The 27,048-nt window shown below is 39.8% G+C and overlaps 1 protein-coding gene across 7 annotated transcripts in view; it reads left to right on the top strand.

Moving 5' to 3' along the window:
• The window catches only part of MAP4K3 (mitogen-activated protein kinase kinase kinase kinase 3), an 87,280-nt gene that overhangs the window by 18,372 nt on the left and 41,860 nt on the right, over nucleotides 1–27,048 (top strand). For 5 of the 7 annotated variants that reach the window (XR_014227749.1, XM_082307627.1, XM_082307626.1 and 2 more), the window contains exons 4-15: nucleotides 1,198–1,262; nucleotides 3,571–3,626; nucleotides 6,185–6,232; nucleotides 8,401–8,443; nucleotides 9,106–9,178; nucleotides 11,572–11,703; nucleotides 12,005–12,067; nucleotides 12,151–12,232; nucleotides 12,355–12,465; nucleotides 17,096–17,171; nucleotides 18,195–18,253; nucleotides 20,860–20,922. Coding sequence is in view for 6 of the 7 variants with exons in the window: in XM_082307627.1 (XP_082163753.1) it covers nucleotides 1,198–1,262; nucleotides 3,571–3,626; nucleotides 6,185–6,232; nucleotides 8,401–8,443; nucleotides 9,106–9,178; nucleotides 11,572–11,703; nucleotides 12,005–12,067; nucleotides 12,151–12,232; nucleotides 12,355–12,465; nucleotides 17,096–17,171; nucleotides 18,195–18,253; nucleotides 20,860–20,922 (871 nt within the window). In the remaining variant the exon portion in view is untranslated. The remainder of the gene's footprint in view (nucleotides 1–1,197; nucleotides 1,263–3,570; nucleotides 3,627–6,184; nucleotides 6,233–8,400; nucleotides 8,444–9,105; nucleotides 9,179–11,571; nucleotides 11,704–12,004; nucleotides 12,068–12,150; nucleotides 12,233–12,354; nucleotides 12,466–17,095; nucleotides 17,172–18,194; nucleotides 18,254–20,859; nucleotides 20,923–27,048) is intronic. The other 2 variants (XM_082307629.1, XM_082307628.1) reach the window with 1 other exon arrangement.

The following is a 27,048-nucleotide window of genomic DNA, read 5'->3' as shown; positions in this document are numbered from 1 at the left end:
TAGAGGAAGCAGCCAGGGTGTAGCTTTGAAGACCGTGTGGACTATGGATGTAAAAGGGGAGGAGATCCAAGCAAGACAGTTCTTCCTTAGAACAGCAGCTATTCTATCTGTTACCTGCTGGTGAGAAATACTTGCAATTTGCAGCTCAGGCTATAAGCTCAGCACTACACCATTGCCTTGCAAAACACTTCCAGAATTGTTGGCATTGCCCACGGGAGTGTTTCAGCTATTCTAGCAGAGCCTTATGAATGCAAGAAACCCAAGACCAAGGGTCATGGGCAAGGTACAGAGCAATCATCAGTCTTTCCATTGGTTGTCCTGTGTCCCAGTCTGCCCTAAGGTGGCTGTATGCGATTTTTCTTTCCTGCGTGTTTTGATGACGAGGAATGACTAGGCAAGTCCCAGATTTTCCGCTCTCCAAAATGCCTTTCTGCGGCTGCAGGTGGTACATCTGTCTTAACAGTGGAAATTACTAAGTGAAAATAGAATTTAGTGTCCATAGTAGAAGATACTTGTGAATCCTTCGGCCCATTGCCTATTCTGGGAAAGCGCCTTTTATGGAGATATAGTGAGTCAAACTGAATTGATTCCCTTAGTAAGAGGAATCTAAAGAACTTCCCTCTGACCCCTGCCACCAAAAATATCCATAGGTATTTCTGAGGAAAGAGACTTCATCTGAGAAGGCACTTACCCACAGTATGGGCTCCACTCTGCCTAGCTTTGACTAAAGCACTAGAGTTTCACTCCATTTGTTTTGAAAGAAATTGAGTTGAGAGATATCTCTAGGGCTTTTTGGTTTGGGTTAGTTTCTTTTTTTTGTTTGTGTTAATTCCTCTGCTCTTAAACTGGAGAAGTAAAAATGAGGAAGAAATAAGAACCCACATCTGTTTTCTCTCTACTCTCAGTAAAAATATATTTCATTTTCATAGTAGATCTTGAACAAAAATCAGTGTGCACATTTCACTAATACTGTTTCTATTAGTCCAATAAACCCTGCAATATTTTGGGTATTTCATTAGTTACTTTTTTGACAGTGAAATATCACATAAAGATTAAATCATATTTGTTATTCAATTCATACTTTTCATAATATACAGCTTGTTATGTTGTACTTTATAATGTTTGAGTCCCCTGACATCTTTTATAGGTGCTGTTTTCAAATCTGACAGCTAATGAATGGTTTTGTTCACTTTTTAGACGAGACAAGCTATGGATTTGCATGGAGTTTTGTGGAGGTGGCTCTCTACAGGATATTTATCATGGTATGTCAAGACTGTAATTCCTTAAAATCTAAGTGAAGCTTATTTTCAAAAATGGAGATGATTACAGTGTTTTGGAATCAGAGAGGAGGGATCCTAAATTTAGTATCCGTAATAATCCATTGAAGGTCAATTTTAGCTTATGTATTTACATAATTGGTTGGGTTTGGTTTTCTTAAACAAAATTAGCTATAGTGGGGTTTTTTTATGCAGCAGAAGTTATTTCCTTCCTTCAGTAGCTCGTATACCCATCGCTACTTTTCAAAGGCTGTAAAATTAGACAATATTGTATTGTAAAAATGAAAAAATGTCTATCCTGATGTGCTGTCTTACTTCGTAGCCATTTTGTTTGAGCTTTTGAACTTTGTTTTAGTATAATCTATACCACTGCCTACAGATACCTAGATAAGTGGATTGATTAGCATGGATGCTCTTGTTCTTTGTAAACAGTGATCTTTTGTATGTTTGTATAGCAGTAGTGCCAGAAGAGTCTTTTTTTTTTTCTTTTTTTTCTTTTTTTTTTTTAAACACTGGATGTATGACACGTGAAAAGCAAAGGTGGCCTATATATTTGCTTTTGGCTTAGGTGCAATGAGTGGTCAAAGAAACAAGGGGCGTGTGTGAATCTATTGCATAAAGAGAGGATCGGTCAATTGATTGCTAGTTTTCAAGAGACAAAAATCAGTTTTGAGGGATTTTATTGCCCTGGAATTAAGACTTGCTTAGGAAAGGAGTATGCCATAAGTGAGTAATGACTCTGTTGTTCTCAGGTGATGTTTTCCAGACAGGAAATCCGTCCATATTCTGAATTGTGAAGATTTTACATGTTAGAACCTTCACATCCTTCTCTTGTGCATAAACAGCTTGTATACCTTTTTACATTTAACTTGGGTGCAATTCAAACAAGGCATCAATTCACAAGTTCACACCATGCTCATGGCATAGTCATTTGAGCATGGCCTTGTTGATCCTTTACGTCTTTGCTGGTGTTGATAAAAGCATCGTGTCTAATAGGCTTTGTTATGTGGAACACCTGTAGAGTAGGAAATGAGCTCATGCCACATAAATGCCTGAACAGATGTCGTACAGGAGCAGTTTCCTGTTGCAGCTGATTTTTGGCTTCTCTGCTGGTAGTTAGCGTGGAAGGTTTTTTTCTGATCTTAATTACGTTCCAGAGGGTCTTATTCCAATGGAACTATAGGCCTCTGTAATCTGAAGTCATTTAAGTTAATCAGATTTAAATTTCTCAAACATCCATGCCTAGAAATACGTCCTCTGGGTGCTAATATATTTAGTTTTATGCAGGTTTGTAGCTTTTCTTTCAGAAAAAGGAAGATAGATCTAGACTTGTTTTGAAGGTATATATTGCATGATACTAGTTTATATTATGGTCATGGGTTTTGCAGAAGTTAAGCAGTTAGATGCTTAAATCTTGTTTCATTTTTAACTCCCTAGTCCTTCAGTTTCCTTTGAGAAACCCCATCCAACTTTTCTATTTGTTTTCTCTGCAAAACCTGAGTGAGGACTGCATTTCCTGGTCTTAAAACCCTTTAATTTCAGGCTCAAAGTCCAGTGACTGGGGACAAGTCACAGGCCATGCCTTGCTTGCTGTTCAGTGTTTGGCTTACATATTTGTTCAGAATTTAGCTGTTTTCCTTTAAAGAGACCTGAGTGAAGTGGGACACTGGAGGGAGAGGAAGACTCCTCCTTCTCTTGGCAAGCTGCTGAGCCTGCTCAGAGGGAGGGTTTGAGGAGGTGCATGGTGTGGCAGGCCCAGGAGCAACGGTGCTGGTAGCTCATGCAGACAAGGGTTGAGAAGCTGCAGAGAGCAGTTCATGGCTGCAGGGAAGAGAGAGCAGGTTGCATGGCAGCGGGAAGGTCGGAAGGAGAGAGCAGGTCACAAAGGGTAGAAGGAGCTTCTTAGGGCTCAAAGGGGACTGAGCAGAGTTTGTCACAGCTCTGAGTCACTGGGTTGGAAGTCCAGCCCTGCATAGAAGGACACAGCGGGTTTGTGCAAGGGAAAGAGTTGTGCTTAAATCACTGCTTCTGTTTCTTTTTCCTCTTAATTACTTTGAGATTTATATATGGAGGGACTTAGTAGTTTCCATTCCAATGGGACTAGACATTTTTGAGTTTAAAAAATGTTTGGTGGTCTTCAGGATGTTCCATCTGGGGGAAAGTCTAAGCACATTTTCTTTGAGACTTGTAGTATAAGATCCTATCAGTGTGAATGGAAGTAATTGCGGTATGGGTTTGGAATGGGCAGTATCTTACCTGATTTTGAGAATTTTTTTTTTCTCTTCCATTTCAGTGACTGGACCACTTTCAGAACAGCAGATTGCCTATGTTAGCAGAGAAACACTACAGGTAGTGTGTTCTCAGGTTCTTGTGGTTGATTTTTAATGTATAAGTATTAAATGTGTGGTGCCATGGAAGTACGGTGTTTGGATAGCTTAGCATTTTTCTCAGACTTTTGGGAGGTCCCGTATTATAGCCTAGAACTGATTTGTGTAATTGCATAACCTCAAATTATCCTGGGTCATTTGAAGAAAACTGTCATCATCTTTGTGCTGTTTTGTTTGTTTTTTTTTAAAAGGGGGGAAGCAGCATATTTACTAATCCATATTTGCGGTACAAATTAGTTATTGCAAGTTTGAAGGAAAATGTAAATATTCAGTTTTGCATATCTGATAGTTGATCTGTGCCAATAAGAAAAAAAAAATTGCCTGTGTACTTGAGATGTTCAAGTTAAGGTCACCAGCCTCTCCTCATGGGTATGCTAGCTTTCCTCTTTCTTTCCTAAATTAAAGGTTCAGTTCACCAATAAAACTTAATCAGAAACGGCTTTTTTGGTGGATGTCTTGCTTCCATGTGAGAGAGCAGTTCTTGGCTTCTAGTGAATGCAAATCTGTTGAATGCCATCAGTTGAGAGCTGCTGCCTCTCTGAAACACTCTCTCAAGATAGCTCTGTCCCTGAGCCAGCTCCCTTGCATGCCACTTACCATCTCCCTATGCTATGCCAGAGATTGCTGACTTCTGACTTACAGGACGTGGCTTTTTTTTTTTTTCCCGTACAGTGAAGTCTTATGTGACATCTGGGAGTGTTTTGGGTTTTGAATCTTTAGACCCTTTTATACTTATAGAATCATAGAATGGTTTGGGTTGGAAGGGACCTTTAAAGGTCATCTAGTCCATCCCCCCCTGCAATGGGCAGGGACATCTTCAACTAGATCAGTTTGCTCAGAGCTCCATCCAGCCTGTCCTTGAATGTTTCCAGGGATGGGGCATCTGACACCTCTCTGGGCAACCCATTCCAGTGTTTCACCACCCTCACTGTGAAAAATTTCTTCCTTTTATCTCGTCTAAACCTACCCTCTTTCAGTTTAAAACCACTACCCCTTGTCCTATTGCAACAAGCCCTACTAAAGAGTCTGTCCCCATCTTTCTTATAAGCCCCCTTTAAGGATTGAAAGGCCACAATAAGGTCTCCTGGGAGCCTTCTCTTCTCCAGGCTGAACAAACCCCAACTCTCCCAGCCTTTCCTCATAGTGGAGGTGTTCCATCCCTCTGATCGTTTTTGTGGCCTCCTCTGGACCTGCTCCAACAGGTCCATGTCCTTCCTATGCTGAGGACTCCAGAGATGGATGCAGTACTCCAGGTGGGGTCTCCCCAGAGCAGAGTAGAGGGGCAGAATCACCTCCCTCGACCTGCTGGCCACGCTTCTTTTGATGCAGCCCAGGGTATGGTTGGCTTTCTGGGCTGTGAGAGCACATTGCCAGCTCATGTCCAGCTTTTCATCCACCAGTACCTACAAGTCCTTCTCTGCAGGGTTGCTCTCAATCCCTTCATTCCCCAGCCTGTATTCATACTGGGGGTTGCCTCGACCCTCATGAGGTTCACAGGGGCCCACTTCTCAAGATTGTCTAGTTCCCTCTGGATGGCATCCCATCCCTCAGGCATGTCAACCCCACCGCTTAGCTTGGTGTTATCTGTAAACTTGCTGAGGGTGCACTTGATCCCGCCATCTGTGTCATTGATGAAGATATTAAACAGTACTGGTCCTAATACCGACCCCTGAGGGACACCACTTGTCACTGATGTCCATCCAGACATTGAAAACAATCCTAATTCACTTTTGCAATCAACTCCGTGATGTCTTGCATGAGCTGGCAAAAAAAATTGCTGTGTTGACATGGGTATCTCCCGTGAAAATGTATTCTTTATGGAGGTTCGTGACTGCAGAGTGAGGAAGATGTTTACACGTCGTTTTACCCCGGAAGAGAATTTTAGAGATAAGCTTGGAGTGTCAAAAGTGACATGCTCTGTCATTTGTCACGCAGGGATTTGGTTTCATAGAATTCTTCCAGAATTTAAACTTAATGTTTCTAACTCATGTTGAGTCCTAAAATGGTTTGGTACTGTCATCAAGACCCAGAAAGACAGCCTAATGCTTCTGCAGAAATCCATATATTAGAGTTGAACTCTTGCATTAGACCTGAAGCGCTGCCTGCTAGCATGCTTCTAAACTTAATTGAAGTGTGTAATGATACAGGAGATAACTGCACCTAGGTATCCAGTGATCTGACTGCTGAATAGAAGGCCGTTAGGCAATTTAAAAGTAATTAACTTGGTCTAAAAAGGTGACAGTTACCATGTCCAGAAGAAAACTTGGTCAGGGAATGCTTTTCTTACAATGCATGTGGTAACAGGTATTCTTTCCATTTATCCTGTGTTTTAGATATTATGCTACTACATATATTGAATTTGCAAATGCAGTTTGGATACACAGAAATATAAGAATGTTTTTCAGTCAGTGAGTCATTTAGATGATTGAATTGCATCCTAAATATGCCTGGTAATTAAAGAAGAAATTTATATAAAATGAAAAATATTGGACTAAATTATTGTCTAAATATTTTATGCAGGGACTATATTATCTTCACAGTAAAGGAAAAATGCACAGAGATATAAAGGTAAGTAAAAACTAAAGGGAATTGTGTTTTTAAAATAGGCTACATCACCTCTGATGGGTCTTTACTGTTATTTATCAGTTTCGAGGATATTTTTAAGTATGTAGGGTTTTTCTATCTATTAGAATAAAATAAAATTTTCTGCCCAAGGGAAGGAAAAAAAATCTTTCTTTAATGCATGCATGGAAATAGTTTGTTCTTTTAATTGGAGCCAAACATACTATTTATTTAGACCAGTGCTGTAAAATGTAGACATCGGCTAGTGTCCAGAGCAGCATGTGTTCAGATGGCTGTAAGGGTGTCCTCTGTGCAAAAGGAAAGGTTTGGTCTTTCTTACACCTTTCCAAGAAGCTTGACGTACGCTTCTCTTTGAACCAGCTAGTGAGCAGAGCTGTTGCTTTGGCTTCTTGCTGCCTGTCTTGGTGAGCAGATTGCAGGGCAGTGGCTGCTGTTCTGCATGGTTCTTGGAGACTACTTCTGTCCCCTCCCTTGCATGCTAAAATTAGAGAGGGTACTGCAAATCAAGCTCTTAACACTGACTTATTTAAACCTTCATCTCAACAAAGCTGTATCAAAGGGGGCTTGTTCAGACTCTTACGCTCTCTGTTATAGTTTCCTTCTGGTGCTTCCTGTTGGCTTTTTGTCCCTGAAGTTTTACTACCTACTCTTTGCCTTTCCAAACTCTTCCTTGCTCAGACTGCAGCTTAACCTTGGCAGGCTTCCTCCTGGAAATCTGACAGTAAATTATCATATTCCTTTGTGTTGTGTGTGGGGGTTGGTTTTGTTTGGTTGGGTTTTTTTCAGACTAGGGATGCAGTGTATGTCGTAGCTTCAACTGTAGATGCCTTGATGTAGCCTGATTCCAAGTTGTTCTCATGGACTGCAGAAGGATATTTGGGTTTTGAGCAATCATAAAAATAATTTCTGAATGAAAGATTACTTTGGACACAAAAATTAAACGTTTTTAATTATACTTCATAGAATGAAAAATGATGCTTGTAAGGATACAGTGCATAGATACTTGTTTCTAAACAGAACTGTGCTGATAAAAATGCTTACAGTGCTTATGTTGAGATTTAAAAAAAAAAAAAAGCTGTTCTCATGAGCATGGAAAAATACTATCTTCATCTGCAGATCTCCTGACTGTTGAATTATGTTTGCTTCCCTCAGTAGCTAAATTATGTATTTAGAGTATTTGTCCTGTTTGTCTTGAAAGGTGAACGAGGTTAAGGGCATGTTAACTGGACTGTCACACTATTTACCAAGCTCCATTTATAAGGCTCATTACCTATACTTGTGCGACCTTTGCCAAAGTAAGCTGCATTTTACTGCAGGCCTGATTTTTCCTTCTCTGTGAAAAAGCCGTAATCTGTAAAAACATAGTTTTTTGGAGGCCCATCTGTGCTGCCTTTCCATCTAGTTCATGGGTAGTGCTGACATTTGGAGCTGTGTTTAGCCAGCTCCAGCCTTCGCTCAACTCAACCTGTACTTGGTTTCTGTCTTCAGATCAGGTTTGTTCTCAGTCCTTTTATGTCATAATTGTATGGTACCGACTACTGATTTGAGTTAGTTTTGATTGTTGAACTGGAGTGGTACATATAGCCACAGAACAGGGAATTCTTCAAATCTAGCATTAAAAGAATCTCTGTTGCATTAAGGACGGAAATAATTTTGCTAAACACTTGAATATCAAGGCAGGTCCTTGTCCTTAAGGCTATAATTATAATTACCATGGCTCTCAAACAAGACAAAACCAGCTCCTACATATGAAAAGAAAATCAAATTATTTCCGCTTTGACCTTTAGAGTTCCTGTTTCCTTTCAGTCAGTGTAAATAGAAAGCAGTAAGAATTCTATCAGCATAGGCAAATCATCATATTCTGCTTTTTGAGAGGGTTTTGTGTACAGTGGAAACTCTGTAGTACCATAGGCTAAAGAGTACTAAACTAAAAAATTAATGAGAAACCTTGTATATCTGAGTTTCTTTATATAACAGAATGGCACCTTGCTATTTCACAAACATTTCCTTGGTAAGGCTGCAGATTTCTTGAACACACAGTCCTTGGTTTGTCTTTGGCCCCTAGTTTGCCATAAGATCTCACATAGTTTTTTTTAATATGGTATTGGAGGAATCTGCATGTTTTAATTCAAGTATGATTACTTTTTTTTCAGGGAGCAAACATTCTTTTAACAGATAATGGACATGTAAAATTAGGTGAGTTAATACAACTTAGTGTTGTTAACAGTTTTTTATGTGCTGTAAGAAGCAGTCTTCTGTATTCTGTTTAATGATGTAATGGTTCATGTAAGGAATTAGTGAATATCAGAATTCTTTTTCTCTTGCTGGTATTATCTAACTGCACCATCCAGTTAGTGTCTGAGGAGTAATTGGAGTAGTTTTGGAACACTGAGGTAAAAGACTTTCTGATGTTTTAAGGGGGAGGTAAATATCAAATCACAGGTTTTTATAAGTTTTTAGTAAAATGTACTATGCACAGTGCTTAAGTGTGAAATGTACCTTGAAAGGTTATCTGAAAGAATATTTTGGATAATACTAAATTAATATTTTATCGTACTAAAACACTGCATGCAACTGTTAGGACTTCTGTGCTAGCCTGTTCTTTCTTGTGTTGATGAGGGGCATGTTTGTGTGTAGCCTGTGTATTTTGCAGGTGACTGAGGGAGCTCACTGAGGGTATCTGAGATACACCAAGTTTCCATTATTTGCTTTTATTGTTTATTTTTTGTTAAATATTTCCAGTATATTTAAGAAACTCTTACAGTGGGGAAACCAAACCTGTGTTCATTAACAATTAATTACATCAGATCACTTATGAACTGTCGTTTTGTTTTTGCCTTTTTTTTTTTTTTTAATAGCCGATTTTGGAGTATCTGCACAGATAACAGCTACAATTGCCAAAAGGAAATCATTCATTGGCACCCCATATTGGTAACTCTGTTTTATTTGGCCATTAATATAATAGTAACATATATAATACTGTTGAAAAATTGTGATAAAAGCATACTATGTCACTTTCTGGGTAGACTAATCACTAAGGGCTCTGTCAGGCTTTCTAGTGATCATATCTATATTACTCACGCTAAATCCTGAAATCGCTGAGTATTAGAGAAAATGCCCTAATGCTCTGAAAAATTGAAAGGCTGTGTGCTGCTGTCACTGTTGGCTAATGTATCTCAATTTAGTCAAACTTAAAAACTATCAACATTTTTGCTTGTTTGTAACTCTGATCTTAATTTTTTTTTTCTTCCCTGATTTTCCATTTTATTTTTTTATGTTGCTTCCCCTCCATCCCAGATCCGTCTTTTCTGCAACTCTTCAGTTGATAATGAGTTTCATTTGTTTGTCTCCACAGATTCTTTTGCCACTTGTGAAATGTTTCCTTTAAACCATTTTCTTCCCCGCCCCCCCATTTGCCTAAACTGACTGAATTCAAACGTACGTTTCTGTTCTGTCTGTACTGCATCTTTATTCTTCCCTCGTAAACTATTTTGCATAATTTATCTTTTCTAAAGTTTAGCATTTTATTTTCTCCTCTTTGTACTGGAAGTGTTTCTTCCCTTTTGCCTTGAAGTAAATGACAGACGTTCTTCACTGTAAAATAGCACTTTTGTTGTATGTTTCCCCGAAAGATAATCCAGAATTCTGTTGTCTGACAGCACAGTAGGTATGAGAGAAAAATGTATATAATGAAAAAAACCCCTACATTCAAGTATTCAGTCTTGAAATAGTCAGGCACAGCATTTTTGGCATTCTTCTGCAGTGTAAGTCACTCCCAGGCATGGATTCACTTCCCTTTCTGAATAACACAAACACCCGTCAGTCATGATTGTGTAATTGGTTGGTGTCTCTCTTTCCTAAGATGTCTGGGTGACTTTAGTTCTGGCCTTGTATCACTGTGTAACTTCCAAATTGTGCCAGGCTTCTCAAATGATGTGTCATAACCTTAAACAGTAGCTTTGAAAGCGATACACAGGTGAAATGCTGATGAAAAGCATCAGGTTTTCTTTGCAAAGCTTCTCGGAGATTTGAGAGGAGAAGCAAGGAAGCAAAATTGTTGAGATCATGGAGGAGAAAATTTATTTGGAAACAGGCAGTCTGAGGGTTTTGGTGATCATTAGAGGTGTCTGGGCAGGTGAGGCTATGGTGCTTCGATGGGAGAGAAATGAAGGGCAAAACTGCTGTGCAATGTCTTTAGTTCTAGTAACCCTGCTATTTACCCTTGTGCTCCTCTATCACGTCTTTCTAAAGTTAACCCATGTTCCCCCTCTACCTTGGTAACTCCCTCCTTTTTGATTTAGGGTGATTGTGGGTTTTTTTATGAACTCTCAAATAAATTTATGTAAATACAGTTTAACTGTGCAAACTTGAAATAAGTTGTACCACCAAACCTGATGATGTTTTCAGATCTACAGATAAGGATGCCTGTGTTTAAATAACGCATCATTTGAGATGCTGTCTGCTGCTTTACTGGAGCACTCATTAAGTGACATTCATCTGTCTTACCTATACTGAGTTACATCTCCAGTTCCACTGCTATTTTTCAAGTGATCTGGACTAATAAAGTTCAAAGCTAAAAAATATTAACATGTTTGCCATCCAATATGACTATGTAGGACAATCAAATCCATGATTCGCTTTGGCCATTCAAAACGTGACAATGCCTAGTGAATCATTTTCTTTAGGTATTCCTATTTATGTGTCAGTTATGTTTGTTAATTTTTGCCATCTGAGGATGTGAAACTACTTTGTTAACTTAAATGGGGTCTTCTGACATTACAGTGAGGCAGACTTTACAAACAAGGAGTGCTCTGTGACGAGGTTACAATGAGTCTTCAGGTCTCATGCTTTCAGGATACAAGAAAGCTGACATTTTGTTACCTTTCTTTTTTGTTAGAATTCTTCTTTTCAAAGTCAATTGATCACTGTCTGGGGCAATGTGTGAATTTGGATATTATTTGGATTTTACCATATTTGAATAATTATACCTCATATTCTTTGGTTGTTGAGTGGTAGTTCGTTGTGTGCCTGCAAAAAAATCTGTGACAGATTGGTTTCATCCATTTACTGCTAAATAGCTGTTTTGGAAACTGCCTAGAAGATGATTGAGGAAATCTGCATGTGTGCTTTACATAACTTTTCACACACATGCGTGTGTATATATATACACATCTCTCTCTCCCCCCCCCCCCCATGTGTAAGTGTATATATTGTGTGAGCATACAGTTTGAGAGCTTTAGGGAAAAGAGTAGTAAACTGCTGCGTTCAGAAGAATGTTTAATTTGTGGCGAGAAGTTTACCTAAAAATGTCTTTTACCCTTTAGGATGGCACCAGAAGTTGCTGCAGTAGAAAGAAAAGGTGGCTATAACCAACTCTGTGATCTGTGGGCAGTTGGAATAACTGCTATAGAGCTTGCTGAACTTCAGCCTCCAATGTTTGACCTACATCCAATGAGGTTAGTAAGGGGTTAAAGCTTGGTGTATAAATACGGCTTCCTAAATAATCCATTTGGAGTAGTGGCTATGTGTGCTTGTGGTGTTTAAAGGTACTGCAAGGGTATTTGGTTGTAAGTGTTATGAATGTACCTGATGGAAATTGTAACAACTCTCTTTGGTGCATAAATGGGTAATGTTTTCATCATAGCATCTCTTAAACTGATGGACTTCTTCCTGCCAACTAAATAATGTATTTAATAATTCATCTCATATATGTATTGCAACATAAACCAAAGAAATACTGTTGGGTTTTTTTTTCAGAGCACTTTTTCTAATGACAAAAAGCAACTTCCAGCCTCCTAAATTGAAGGACAAAATGAAATGGTAAGTACTTTTCTGTTTCAGTAGGTAATGATCATGTATTTCACTGGGCAATTGATTCTAATGTTTACCACTTCATTTTACAGGTCCAATAGTTTCCATCATTTTGTGAAAATGGCACTTACAAAAAATCCTAAAAAAAGACCTACAGCTGAAAAGTTACTACAGGTATAAATTTATGTATGGGATTTTTTGTTTTTTAAGTTATAAAATTAAAATATGCTTATTAAAATTAAATGCTTAATGAGTGGTTGGAATTCTGATATGTGTTTTTTCCTTCTGTCTTTCAGCATCCTTTTGTTACCCAACCATTAAATCGAAGTCTTGCTATTGAACTTTTGGATAAAATGAATAATCCTGATCATTCCACTTATCATGATTTTGATGATGATGATCCTGAGGTAGGAATATGTTTTAATCATAGAATCAGATTAAGTTTTTGCTTGCTGACAAAACTAAATGATTATCATTTATTGAGCCACAGAATGTTTTGTGTTCTGGAAATAGTCTCAAGGGTTGCTTTTACTTTTGGTTGTGCTGCTCTGTCACATGTACAGGCACTTACCAAAATTCATTATATTTAGGGGAGAGAAGCTCAAAGAGAAAGAGATGTAAACACTTTAAAATTTTGTTTATTGTTGTCCTTCAGCAATTTTGCAACAGTAAATGTGGACTAATTCTCCAGCCCTGAGTTCTGTCATGTGTTCTGCTTTCTGTTTCTTTCTGGAATTATGTTTCCATTTATCTGCAAAGAAAGCATTCATAAAATTCATTTTATACTTCTGTAGAACTTGTTCTTTTGTTCCTAGTTTACTTTCTTATGAGAAGAAGAGAATGATCCTGTAGTTGTTTTTGTCAAATGGTTTGCTATGTGTTTCTTCCAGATTATATTTTCTGTCCTGGAATACTCTGAAACTTGATTTCACTACGGTTTTGTCAAAGGCAAAGTTTCTGATTTTCTGCTTTAACACCTGGGAAAAAATAGCATGCTTATGTAAGGTGATAACCAGCACAGGACTGAAGTGTTTCATAAATAAGAGAAAACAGATATTCTGTTACTACATCCTGTCTTTGTACATAACTGTACGTTAGTGAAGACTTTCCAAATGTTTACAGTTCCCTAACTGATGATCTCTTTTTGGGGGGAAAAAAAAAAATTAATCCTTTTGACACAAATGCCATTGATTCATTAATTGCATACTTGTATTTTACTTTTTTTATGGATAAACTAGTCTAAAAATGCCTTCAAAGGAAAATAAGCTTAAAAGAAGCAACTACTTTAAGATACTGATTTTCAAATTTTACAAGTTAATTGAGTTTTTACCTTCTGGAACAGCAAATACAAGTTGACATGCACTGAGTCTATCTTACTTATCCTATCCTTGAAATAAAAAAATGTGGAAAGAAGCCAAAGTGAAATAGATCTTTTTTTTTTTTTTTTTTTTTTTTTATTGTAGAGTGCAATGTTCACGTATTTCCTAAATGGGAGGGAAGGAGAGGAAGGCATAAGGATTGAATAGTTGGTACTTCTAAAAGCAATTGCCAATAGTGGAGTACACTTAGTAAATTTTTCTGTTTAAAAAAAATATTTAGGGAAGTTAAACACACAAGAAAACCCTTAATGTGGTTGACTTTCACGTCAGCGTTAAGAGAAAGGTATCTGATTCCTGATGGAGACAGCACTGAGGAACTTGGATCTTCTCCTCACCAGAAGCTCTAAGGATCAGGTGTCCTTTATTTCTCCGTGTGTTCAATGATGATAGAGAGCTCTAAGGCCCGTTAAAGTGATATTTCTGTAGAAACCGGAAAACTGAAGCTTTCATGAGCTGTCATAAGAAGAAAGGTAGCTTTTTTCATTGTGCTTCCTGTGCATGAGCTGCTTGGATCAGAGTAGCTTGCCCTGCGAATCTTCCCTGCTTTCCTGGAAATTGTACTGAAACCCTGATGTGCCCTTCCCCCGTGTCTTTTCAGTAAGAAACTTGACCTTCATTTCGGGCCATTCAGGTGAATAATCTCTCTCCTCTTCTGGTATGGAGTCACTTCAGTTCACATTTTATTGACAGTAATTATTGGTAGCTTTCAAAATAGTGTTCGCTTTTTTTATGTCCCTTCTGACTCAGCATTAAGGAGGCTCTTCTGTTGTCTAGTGTATTACTTATCAGTTATCCCATAATGAAGTGTAGTATCAGGGGAAAAAGCTATGCCTTGTCTGGCGAGAAAACGAAGAGAAAACAACCTCACAGCAGTGATCAGAGAAAATGAATATTTTCATCACTTATAAAGGAGCTAGACTGGCTGACAGTACTGAGGACAAGCAAGCTGCTTTGCATGTCTTTTGATATGCATTTTTTCAGATGTTAGTTCCTTTGTTGTTTATCTTATGTTGCTGAGGGTTTCCTGCTGCATTCGTGGGTTTCTGTGCATAACGATACTTCTCCATCATTGTTCATCACATGGCCTTGAGCTCTCCAGTGAGCTTCAAACACCGTTACCTGTGGTGCTGGATCATTTTCATTGGGTAGACAACTTGGATGTCTCTTTCTAGGATTTCTTCCCTAACCATGTTGCCAGATAATTTTTTCCATTGAGGCATTTAATCCACCTGCAAAATGAGATTGATAGACACTTGGGAAAACATTTTATTTCGTAATAAGCAAGCCTAGAACCAACCTTTGTGAATAAAGCAGATAATAATGAATTATCCAATGCATCTTGAGCAAGGTCTGTATTTCAGATGAAGAATTCTGCCACAGGCAAAGCAGTTGTTGGCATTGTGGTCTTTCCTTTAATGAACCGAAGGGAATAAGAAGTGTACATGCTCCCTTTATACGTGGTTGAACTTGCTTCAGTACCTGCCTGCTCACAGAGGTAGCTGGAGATGTTAATCCAAACTTAGGAATTGACCATTCCTATACTTGTGGCAATCACCTGAATGCGTCCATCAAAAATAGAAAGAAGCAACCTGACATGGTACAACATAACATAGTACAAACAACGCTCGTGAGAATCTTGAGCTTCAGAGGGCTGCCTAGTTTGTTTCGAGTTTTAGTTGTTGTTGGGGTGGTGGTGGTGTTTGTTTTGGGGTTTTGTGGTGGTGGGTTTTGTTTGTTTTGTTTTGGTTTTTTGGAGGCTAGAGAGCTTTCCTGGCTATCAGTGTTCTCTGAAGGCAGTGTACTGCCCACTGTAAGGTTTGGGGATAAGATTGCTCTTGAGATCTGTACTGTGATTAAAATTGTGTCCAAATGGCATTTGTGTCGGGATGTTAACCTACGTTCCTTTGTCCCCTTGCACAGCTTAGATGTCAGCTGTTTGTACCGGTTTGTTGTCAGCATAGGTCTTTCAAGGTGACTTGAGGACTTTGTCCTGTGGTCATGGAGAAGGAGGTGTGAGGGCAGGCTCTGCCTGTTGTGCAGTACAAACATCTCTGGTAGGATGCAAGGAACTCGCACAGTATCACTGCAAAGGCAGAAATACCTCCCACCCCCACTGCAGTTGGGCTCCTGGTGCTGACATTACAGATGTGCACGCATCATGGGCAAGCAGGCAATGCCTCTTAACAAAAGATTATAAATAATCAACCTTTTAGCACTTAGAGTCTTTGAAATACTGAAATAGAAAACCAGATCAAACCTTGAAACACATCCTGAGCTACAGCAAACCGTTTTTAAAGCTCAAAAGAACGCACAATAGACAAACCAGAATTGAGGAAGGGGAGGATTGGCATAAATTACAAGAAACAAAAAGCTGCCTGTGAGATATGTGGGAGAAAAAACATACCCACAATCTGTAATTCTTTCCAGTTTCAAAAAAGACCAAAGTGAACATAAACGGGAGGTGAAACACTATGTACATGTGTTGGATGCTAATATAAAGCAAGGAAGTAGTGTGTAATGAAAAGGGGAGAAGGGAAATAAGGCTTTCAGATAAACATTTGGGGGATAAACGGAGCTGCTGAGCTATTTGTGACTCTGTGGTAGTACAGCAGTTGAAGTTCTCTAACTCTGTCATCGCTTCGTAGTCAAAAGTTGCCAAGTGAAGATTATAATTCGTACATATAAAAGCAAAGCTAACATACCAGCACATCAAATTTCTGACAGTATTGTGTCAGATTGCTTTAATTAAAAATTGTTTTGCTGCCACATACTCAACACAGAAACGTAGCGAACATGCCCTTTTCAGAGATTACTTAGGCTAACATCATGGAGAATTAACTTTTTCTTCTAAAGAGTAAGATTTTATTGCAGCGGACATACTGAGAGCACACTGTTAGGATTTATGTTGCTAGTTTTAGAGCCTGTTTGTATACAGCAGTCAGCTGGTCTTGTACTCTTGTTAAGAAAGAAGAAAGAAGAGAGAAAATCCAATGGGGCAATGAAAAGAAAGCCAAGTCTTAAAGTTCATGTCACCTCATCCTGTAGAGAAGTAAATGGAAATCCAGGGAAAAAATAGAAATGGAACATAAATATGAAGGTGAATTTGTAGAAATGATGGCATCGCTTTTGCCACACAGCACGAGTACCAGGAATACTCCCATCTGTTCAGCTCTGAAGACCTCAGGCTAACTTCTCATCTTTTTAAAGAAACAAACCGATGACTTTTTAGGAATCAGTTTAGGTTAGGAGCTAGGAAAATGATTGGGGTATCTAAACTGAAGGAAATGCTGCCAGTAAGTCAGATTTAGCCTTACTGCTTATTTTGGAAACTACCAATACCCTTAAACTGAAAGGCGTAAAAAGGAAATGTTACCTGAGCAAAGACAAACGCTGGCCAGCATTGTCTTTACTTGCTCAAATCCAGTGTTTGAAAAACCCTTATGTTGAAGTTGAAGACACTCTACAGATAAAATGCCTCCAAATAATTCTAACTTTAATGTACAAAAACATACATGCAATATTTATTTTTAGCTTCCACTTGATTTCTTTCTTTCTTTCTAGATATTATCCTAAAGAAACCTACTAAAAACTAGGTACACAATACTGGGTTTCAAGTGAGTATATTCTGGTATTAAAGTATTTTATTTTTCTCTTCTAGCCTCTTGAAGTGCCTCATAGAATTCATTCAACAAGTAGAAATGTGAGAGAAGAAAAGACACGCTCTGAAATAAACTGTAAGCATGTGTAGTATGACAACATGAAATATTCTTTAAAAAAATCATTGATATTCACTTATTTCAACTGGTATTCTGGGTATCTGACATATGTAGAAACATTTTTAGTGATATATAGGAAAATAAAAACTTATGTTGTTTCACTTATGGATATAGGTTGTAGATGACTGTGCAAAAGAAATATTAGTGTAAAATACTTTAATACACCCTTTGTCAGCACTTCAGCAGATCTCACTGTTGCTTCATCTTTAATTGAAGAGGACGCAACCTGAGTTCTTCTGACACCCGATTAGTATAGCTTCATATGCCACTCCAGCAAGGATATTCGGAGTGATGCCAGATTCTGCTGGGTAACAAAATGGCAGAGGAAGATTTTTCTTCCTTAATTTAGTATCTTCTTGTAGTTTTTGCTTTTGAATTGAAACAGTGGTGTAGAAATCGAGGAGGCTGATCACTGGCCAGTGAAAGCAGAATCCATCCTCCAAATTGTAGTCATTCTTTTGCTTGAATTAAATCAGAGCAATGCTTGGAGCTTTACTTGTCTTGTCTTAAGCTAAGATTGAGGGGAGGAGTGTTAAAGAGTATCTGCCAAAGAGCTGTTCTAGAAGATGTGATTAGCTCTCTCCAAACTTCATTCAAGGCTTTTTAGGCTAGTGAATCTCCCACAAGGACAGATCCAAGAGTGAATTCACACAATGAATGTGTTTTTTCTATAAATGACAGCTGTATTGCTCCTCTAAAGAGGGCACTTCACGGCCTTATTTGCTGAATGGTTTTCCTGATCCGTCTAATGAGTAGGTGGGGCAAATGGTGATTGTGCTGCCTTTGTGATAGAAGAGTACTTCTGTGCCCCTTTAGTTTCTAGCAGGCACAAGTTCGCTATGTGCATGTGTCAGAAGTTTCCGTCAGTGGGGATATGATACACTCATTAAACTGGATTTTTCTTTTTTGTTAGCCTCTGGAGCTAAATTTTGTCTAATTACAGTCCAACTTAAATTTTTGTTTTCCTTTTCTCCTCTCTAGTTGGTCAAGTGAAATTTGATCCACCCTTGAGGAAAGAGACAGAGCCACATCATGAATTTGTGAGTAACATGCAGCATGGGCATACCTCCTTAGCACTACTGAACTCGATAGTGATTTTTCTGACAAGTCCTAACATATCGGTCCTAAATTTTTTGGTGCCATTACACTATATGCAGCAAGACCCATTATTTGTGGGCTTTGCCAGGTGTGATGTACGTGCTAAGCAGCAGCCCTTTGTCTTGTGGGTTTCCTCTTATCCTTTATACCTCATTGCCAAGTATATCATTCCCTTTATTTATAGAGTTATTTTTTTAATTGTAGAATTACTGTCTGTACCCAAATGTTTCTCTCCCTTGTGCTTGTATTGACAACGATTGATAATGGAAATAATAAAATTGAAAGCATGGGAAAGAGGTATGACGCATTTTAAAAAATTGGATTTTTGTGGGGTTGTTATTTTCCCACGCAAACAATCTTCCTGTGGCCCGGCATCACACCTGAGCGACACTGAGTCTGGCAGTTGACATATTCTGTAAAGGCGTATTGCCAATGTTTTCTTCCTCTGGACCCACCAGTACAAGGGTGTGAGAACTCAAGCAGTGAGGGAAAAGGCATCTGTGCTGTCTCACACACACGATTGCAGTAGCTTCCTCTCTTCTGTGGAGACTGTTGCTTTCCAGGTTTGTGCACTTGGGCAGTTTCTTCACATTCCTGGATAAAATAGACACGCCTTTGCTTCCTTACTGCAGACTTCCACGTTCTCTTTGTTTTTCTAAGGCAGGTGTTAGGTGAAAATGTTGGCTTAGTGCATAGGTGGGAGGGACACTGGCTTTACTCTGAGTTGGTTTTGGGTAGGGTGTGCCCAGGAATGTACTTCCTCTTCTATAGTCTACAAACCACACGAGTGGGATTTCTGACGCAGATTTCCTTGTATTGCTCTGTAATTGTACTAAAATCTCCTTCCAGGTGCCTTGTCCTTTGGTAGTGGGTCAGCTGGCTCTGAGTGCATGAGGCTGTATATAATCTTGCTCTTTCTCAGCAACTGGCTGGACAGGTAGCCTGCACTTTCTGTTGCCTGTTCAAGATGGAGAAGAATAGCTTACCAAATCACACGTAGGTCTTAGGCAATTATTTCAGATATGTTATTTAGACCTTGACATAACTGCACAACAACATCATTTAGGAGCCCTGGCTATACAAGTGTTTATGAAATATGGTAATGAAGTCAGTGTTTCTACCATAAACTCATCAGTTAACTCAAAATGATTTTTGAACTGATTCCAAGTTATCCTGGCTTTGCTTCCCTGTTGCATTGTCTAGATTATAAAGAAAACACAATTGGTAGCGTTGTATAGTTCAATTTATAATGCTTTTGTTCCTTAAGGATTTTATTTATTTATACATGCACAGAATCATAATTGCAAAAAGATGTTAATGGAGAAGCTGAAGTTTTAAAAATATTTTTTCCATTTCTTTCTTGTTTTATCAGTCACTGACTATACAAACCAGTTAGTGGACAATTTCATGGGACAGAGAGGTGTTTTCATTTCAGCACCTTAGGAACCTGAGCTGCTAAACATGGGAGAGAGATTTTCTGCAGGGATTAAAGCACAACTTTTGAGAGCAGTTTTTTAGCAGGTGTTGTCAGAAGGGAGGAATTGAGCCTTTTCCTACCTTGTGCATTGGCAATCAGGACCTTTGCACTTTGGAATCTCAGAAACTAGCTGCTCCAAGAATGGACTTGAACGATCCATATTAATTCTGCTGATAAGGAAATCTCTTACTATTGTCTATTCCTGTCAGCTTGTGTATTTGAAACCTGTCCAAAGAGCTTGCCTCATCTCCCTGTCTGTAAGGACGATCCATAAGTGCTTGTTTGGACCTTTCTGAAGAGGGAAATTAACTGCCCCGGTGTTCGTATCAGAATGAAGCATGCAGACCTGATCTGTCCTTTCCAGATGAAACAGAACTATGATTTTGAAAATGATGATGTTGGGTCTAGAGACCAAAGAAAAACCATATTTTGTCATTAGATATAGAACCAATGGACAATTTAAATTGGCATGTCAAATGTAAAGAAGAGATCTAATGAAAGAATGGATGCTCTAGCAAAGAGCCTTAGCACAAAGCAGGCTGAGGAAGAAGTTTGTAACAATCTACACACTCTACTCTCTTAAATGGAAACGGGAGCAAGAGATGCCTGTCTCTTCCTCCAGCAATAACAGTGTGGATCCCTTTTCATTGAAGCAGTTCTTCTGACCCTTTTGCTTCTGTCTCACTAAAGCATGCTTAAACTTTATGCTTATTTACTTATGGGTATGAGTGCACAAGCCAAAGGACTGGACCACTGCAGCATGAGGAGTTATTGTTGGTGCTGCACTGAGATGTTGAACAGGTACATACTTGCCTCTTGCTGGGGCACTTTGTCGCTCATTACCACAGCTCAGGTGACGAACAATAATTTATTATTTTGGTGTGATTTGGTAGTGTTTGTAATGTGACCATACCCTTAGATGTGTTTTACCCCTATCCCCAGAACTGTCTTAACCTGGTTTGAGTTTCAACTAACAACTTCTTTTTAGCAAGAAAACATCCCTTTATGTATACCTGGCTTTCAATCACAATGTAAATAACTTGAGTTTCTTGATCTCTGTCTAATGAACAGCCTGACACTAGCGATTTTTTGGACAATTCAGAAGAAATATACTACACTGCAAGATCTAACCTGGTATTTTTCGTCTTATGCCTTTCTTTGTTGGTGTTAGTTTTGTCTTTGTTTTCCTTTTTCAAAGTTCATGTTTTGTCCTGTTGTACTGGTGTTTTCATCTGTGTAAAAGCCATTCAATATAAGGATTAGTCTATACGTGTATTTCTGTAATGTATGAAGGAATTCTTAGTATGTGCAGTATTGAAAGCATTTAACCCATATTTGTGTTTAGTTAAATCCCTTTTATAGAAGGGGCTCAGTATTATGTACTCATTCTCATTTCTTTATTTAACTGCCTTGCAATGTATAACTTGTTAATTTTTTGGAGGGTGATTAAAAATAGAAGAGACATTCTCTTCATGTTTTGGTCTGGTAGTTCCTTTAAATAGTCCCATGAAAGACTATAAGATTATATAAATGTAAGTCTCTGAATTCTTCAGACAGTAATTATGTTATAGAATGAATATACACTTAATACAAGTAACAGAAAGTGGGGTCATGAGTGTTTTCAATGGCATTTGGCATCGTTTATAGTCTGATACGTTTTCCAAGTTTTCTCTTACTGCACTGCCAAAAAATTTGGTTGTTAGCATTGCAGTGTAAAAATTACTCTAGAAAGTGAGTTTTCTTGTTTCTCTGCTCTTTAGGCACTATGTAGTTAGAAAAGTAATGCTTTTAAATCTTGGACATCTTCATATACTGTTGAAAAAAGATGAAGAAACATTCTGTACTACAAGAGCAGCATTGTTCTGCTAACTTTCTTTGATTTGTGAGGTGTTTAATATAAGTGCACTGAGGGGAAAATGGAAAACTGGGGTGTTTGGGAATGTTTTGTTTTGATTTTTATGTGATGTTTTTTGGTTTGGATTTGTTTGGTTGGTTTTTTTTGCATCAGTTGGCTTGGTGTAACTAGAATCTGCCAATGCCATAGTTACTGAGAGCCGAGACTGTCTTCCCCATTCTTGGAAGGAACCTCCTGTATGCTTGATTATAAAAATGTTTCACAAATTGTTTTGAGATCAGTATCTTAGATTTCTCTGTATGCGGTGGGAACACCTCCGTCCTGTGCAATTGCTGTGGTTTTGGGAGCGTGGTTTTGGTTTTTTGGTTTGCTTTGCTTTGGTTTCATCTTTTCAGTTTAACAGTTTTTAAAATCTGTCTTTTTCAGGTTACTTTCAGTGTTGTCACATATCTTGCTAGCCTAGTATCTGTGGGTCTGAGAAACGAATGAGAACATCTCTCCGAACTGAACTATCCTTTCCCATCCTTCTTTTGCCCCATGCTATTCAGTACATTCTTCAAAATGATTACTATGATAAAGCTTATAAAGTACTATTGTCACAATTGTGAGAGGGTTTTTAAGTCAATCCACAGCACTGTCTGTGTTTCACTGCTGTCTTCACAACATCCTGTGCTCATTGTGAATCAAAGAGGAGAATTCTGATTTGGTGGTAATGCTTCACCCATTTGTGAGACTTTTCCAGTAAGACCTAATCCTTCTGGAAATTAGAAGAAATATGTAGTAGTTGGTTCATTCTTCTGTTGTGGACCAGGACATACTAATCAGACTTCCTCTCTCTGTCTCTCTCCTTCCCCGACTCCCTCCTCCTGCTCTGACAGTATTGGCTTCAGATGTGTTCAGTGAGAATACTCACTCCCAGAGCTCCTGGTGGGTCTCTGCACTCCCCTGGGGTTTCCCTGGCTCAGGAAACTCCCCTGTACTCTGCGATCCACTGCTCCGCTGTGGAACACGTCTGCACCGGAGCCGATCGCCTCTGTGAGTGACTGTTGGTGGCGGTTACGCTGCGTTTGGCAGTGTTGAATGCGTTGATGATAACTTCCTTCTCCAACTGATAGAGGAGCCAATGAGGAGAGGTGCTATGCTGGACCTTGTTCTCACCAACAAGGAGGGGCTGGTGGGGAATGTGAAGCTCAAGGGCAGCCTTGCCTGCAGTGACCATGAAATGGTGGAGTTCAGGATCCTTAGGGCACCAAGGAGGGTGCACAGCGAGCTCACTACCCTGGACTTCAGGAAGGCAGACTTTAGCCTCTTCAGGGGTCTTCTCGGTAGAGTACCGTGGGATAAAGCCCTGGAGGGAAGAGGGGCCCAAGAAGGCTGGTTAATATTCAAGGATAACCTCCTCCAAGCTCAAGAACGATGCATCCCAACAAAGAGGAACTCAGGCAAAAATGCCAGGAGGCCTGCACTGATGAACAAGGAGCTCCTGGACAAACTCAAACACAAAAAGGAAGCCTGCAGAGGGTGAAAGCAAGGACAGATAGCCTGGGAGGAATACAGAGAAATTGTCCGAGCAGCCAGGGATCAGATTAGGAAAGCTAAAGCCCTGATAGAATTAAATCTGGCCAGGAATGTCAAGGGCAACAAGAAAAGCTTCCATAGGTATGTCATTGATAAAAGGAAGACTAAGGAAAATGTGGGCCCTCTCTGGAGGGAAACAGGAGACTTGGTTACCCAGGATATGGAGAAGGCTGAGGTAATCAATGACTTTTTTGCCTCAGCCTTCACTTGCAAGTGCTCAAGCCACACCACCCAAGTTGCAGAAGGCAAAGGCAAGGACTGGGAGAATGAAGAACTGCCCACTGTAGGAGAAGATCAGGTTCCAGACCATCTAAGGAACCTGAAGGTGCAGAAGTCCATGGGACCTGATGAGATGCATCTGCAGGTCCCGAGGAAACTGGCGGATGAAGTTGCTAAGCCACTACCCATTATATTTGAGAAGTTGTGGCAATCCGTTGAAGTTCCCACTGACTGGAAAAGGGGAAACATAACCCCCATTTTTAAAAAGGGAAAAAAGGAGGACCCGGGGAACTACAGGCCAGTCAGCCTCACCTCTGTGCCCGGCAAGATCATGGAGCAGATCCTCCTGGAAACTATGCTAAGGCACATGGAAAATAAGGAGGTGACTGGTGACAGCCAGCATAGCTTCACTAAGGGCAAATCATTCATGACAAATTTTGTGGCCTTCTATGACAGAGTTACAGCATTGGTGGATAAGGGAAGAGCAACTGACGTCATCTGCGTGGACTTGTGCAAAGCATTTGACACTGTCCCGCGTGACATCCTTGTCTCTAAATTGGACAGGCATGGATTTGATGGATGGACCACTCGGTGGATAAGGAATTGGCTGGATGGTCGCACTCAAAAGAGTTGCGGTCAATGGCTCGATGTCCAACTGGAGACCAGTAACGAGTGGCGTTCCTCAGGAGTTGATATTGGGACCAATGTTTAACATCTTTGTCAGCAACACAGGCAGTGGGATTGAGTGCACCCTCAGCAAGTTTGCGGATGACACCAGGCTGTGTGGTGTGGTTGACGCTGGAGGGTTGGGATGCCATCCAGAGGGACCTTGACAGGCTGGAGAGGTGGGCCCATGTGAACCTCATGAAGTTCAGCAAGGCCAAGTGCAAGGTCCCAAGCACAAACACAGGCTCGGCGGAGAATGGATTGAGAGCAGCCCTGATGAGAAGGCGTTGGGGGTGTTGGTTGATGAGAAACTTAACGTGACCCGGCAATGTGTGATTGCAGCCCAGAAAGCCAACTGTATCCTTGGCTGCATCAAAAGAAGCATGGCAAGCAAGTCGAGGGAGGTAATTCTCCCCCTCTACTCTACTCTGGTGAGACTCCACCTGGAGTAGTGTGTTCAGTGTAGGGGCCCCCAACATAAGAAGGACATGGACCTGTTGGAGTGGGTCCAGAGGAAGGCCATGAAGATGATCAGAGGGCTGGAGCACCTCGCCTATGAAGACAGGTTGAGAGAGTTGGGGTTGTTTAGCCTGGAGAAGAGAAGGCTTCAGGGAGACCTTATAGCAGCCTTCCAGTACCTGAAGGGGGGCTACAAGAAAGCTGGAGAGGGACTTTTTACAAGGGCACATAGTGATAGGACAAGGGGTAATGGCTTTAAACTGAAAGAGGGTAGGTTTAGAATAGATACAAGGAAGAAATTCTTCACTATGAGTGTGGGCGAGGCATAGGACAGGTTGCCCGGAGAAGTTACAGCGTTGGTGGATGCCCTGTCCCTGGAAGTGTTCAAGGCCAGGTTGGATGGGTCTCTGAGCAACCTGGTCTAGTGGGAGGTGTCTCTGCGCATGGTAGGGGGGTTGGAACTAGAAGATCTTTAAGGTCCCTTGCAACCCAAACCATTCTATGATTCTATATGTGGATTTTGCAAACATCATCAAGAGGAAAAGATTGTACTTTTTCACAAGCATACCATATCACCCACTACTGTTGGGCTTTTTCCCATGCTGTTCTACTGGTTTTGTAAAATACCTTATAAGCAACAACTCTTTTGCAGAGCTATGTGTTTCTAAGATCCTACAAAAAATTGTCGAAAATAGAGGCATATTTTGGGCAGCATGAGTCATAAAAGGTATACAGTCAAGGTTGAAAGCAAATTTGGCAAGTGAGTGAGAGTATTTTTACCTATCACCTAGCATTTTGCATAGCTGAATGGATCATATGGCAGCTTATGCAGTCACCATGCACATTACCTTTTAAAAATTTGACACCTATGATGTGGTTACCTTTAAAAGTCACTTCTCTCCTTTTCCTCTTCCCCCCCCCTCTGCCTCTGTGCTCCTGAAACAGCTACCTGGATCTGCCAGAAGAATGAAGAAATTCAGTACAGGTCTTGTTTGCAGGGAAAATTCAATGTCCAAACCCCAGTATCTCTTTATGCAAATGGCAAACAGACAAGGACAAGATAGTACTTCTCTTTGATCTTCTACAAATATCCCCCTTTGATTCATATCGAAATAAATAACAATATTTTGCTGTAGGTACAAGGCTCTTCTCTTTTTCAGGATAGATCTTTTTTACTTTTTCTGCAACTAGACAACAAGTTTCTCAGGAGTCTGCTTGGGTACCTTCCATCATTTGAGGTTTTCTTGCACATGCTCCTTCCTGTTATTTCGAGTTCCTCATTTTCCTATTCTGGTCATTTGCGCTGTGTTTTGGCAGCTGTTTTCTGATAGTCTCCTTTGCCTCAGGAGCAGCAGAGGTATGCTGGACTGAAAAAAAAAAAAAAAAAAGTCTTATGTGCACATGAGATTTTACATAGGCTAGACCTCAAACGAATGCTTCTTCAGTATTTTTCACTGTCTTTCTGTGTACTTTAAAAGCAGTTGTTTGGATACAGACTCAAATAAGCAGGAGAGCTGAGCCTTGCATTTGCAGTGTTCTCAGTAAATGGTTTAAATAAAAGTAATTTTCTCTAAAAATATGTACACCTTTGTTCCAGAACAATTTTTAAGTTCTGTGCCATTGATCCTGAGAGAAGCACCTGAAGATCCAATGCCTAACTAAATGTATGACTGTTCATCTTGTATTGCGGCAGCCACCACGATGACAGTCTCAGGAGTCTACATGAGTTGGCACAGTAGGACCAAATTTCTGTCAGTTGAAATGTTTTTCTATAATTAAGCATATGTTCAGAAGTAGTCTCAAGTATATGACATCCTGAGGAAAACTGTGCAACTTCTTTCAGGTTATTTTGTCAACCAAATCAGTTCCCCTTTCGGGTTCCCTGTGTGGCATTGCAAATGGCTGTGTCAGTGTGGTGGAGGGAGGTGCATGGGGTAGAGAGAAGCCAGGAGTAAGGGCTGTTAACTGCATCCACCTCTCAGAGGTGACGTGTTGTACTTATGAGCGGTGGGGTCTGTCAAGGGGAATATGCACGAGAATTTGGCTTCTGGTTGCAGAAGCCCCATTTCTGAGAAACAGAGCTTACTGCTGTTCTGATTCAAAACAAAGGGTCATGTTGAACAAATAAAAATATTTTCATTCAGATTATGCTGATCTGCAATGAAATATTGTGGCAAAAAGTCTTTCTTCCCTTTCATAGTGAGCTGAAAAATAATTCCAGTTCATATACGGTAGACTGAGGCATATACCTTGTTAAGTTATAAATGCCATCAGAGCATCCCCCAAAAAAGATGAGGTGGGAAGGAACCCCTGGAGATCTCTAGCCTACTTCTGCTTAAAACAGGTGCAGCTTCCAAGCTAGATCTGAAGATTACTTTGGGCTTGTCCAGTTGAAGTTTGAGTCCACCTCAGGGTGGAGACAACTGAGCATCTCTAGGCCTTGTCCCAGGGCTGCACTGCTCCCATGGAGAGGAGTTGGTTCC

Source organism: Platalea leucorodia (genome assembly GCF_965183815.1).
Source record: "Platalea leucorodia genome assembly, chromosome: 3".
Taxonomy (NCBI): Eukaryota; Metazoa; Chordata; class Aves; order Pelecaniformes; family Threskiornithidae; genus Platalea; species Platalea leucorodia.
This window is presented reverse-complemented; position numbering and strand designations above follow the sequence as displayed.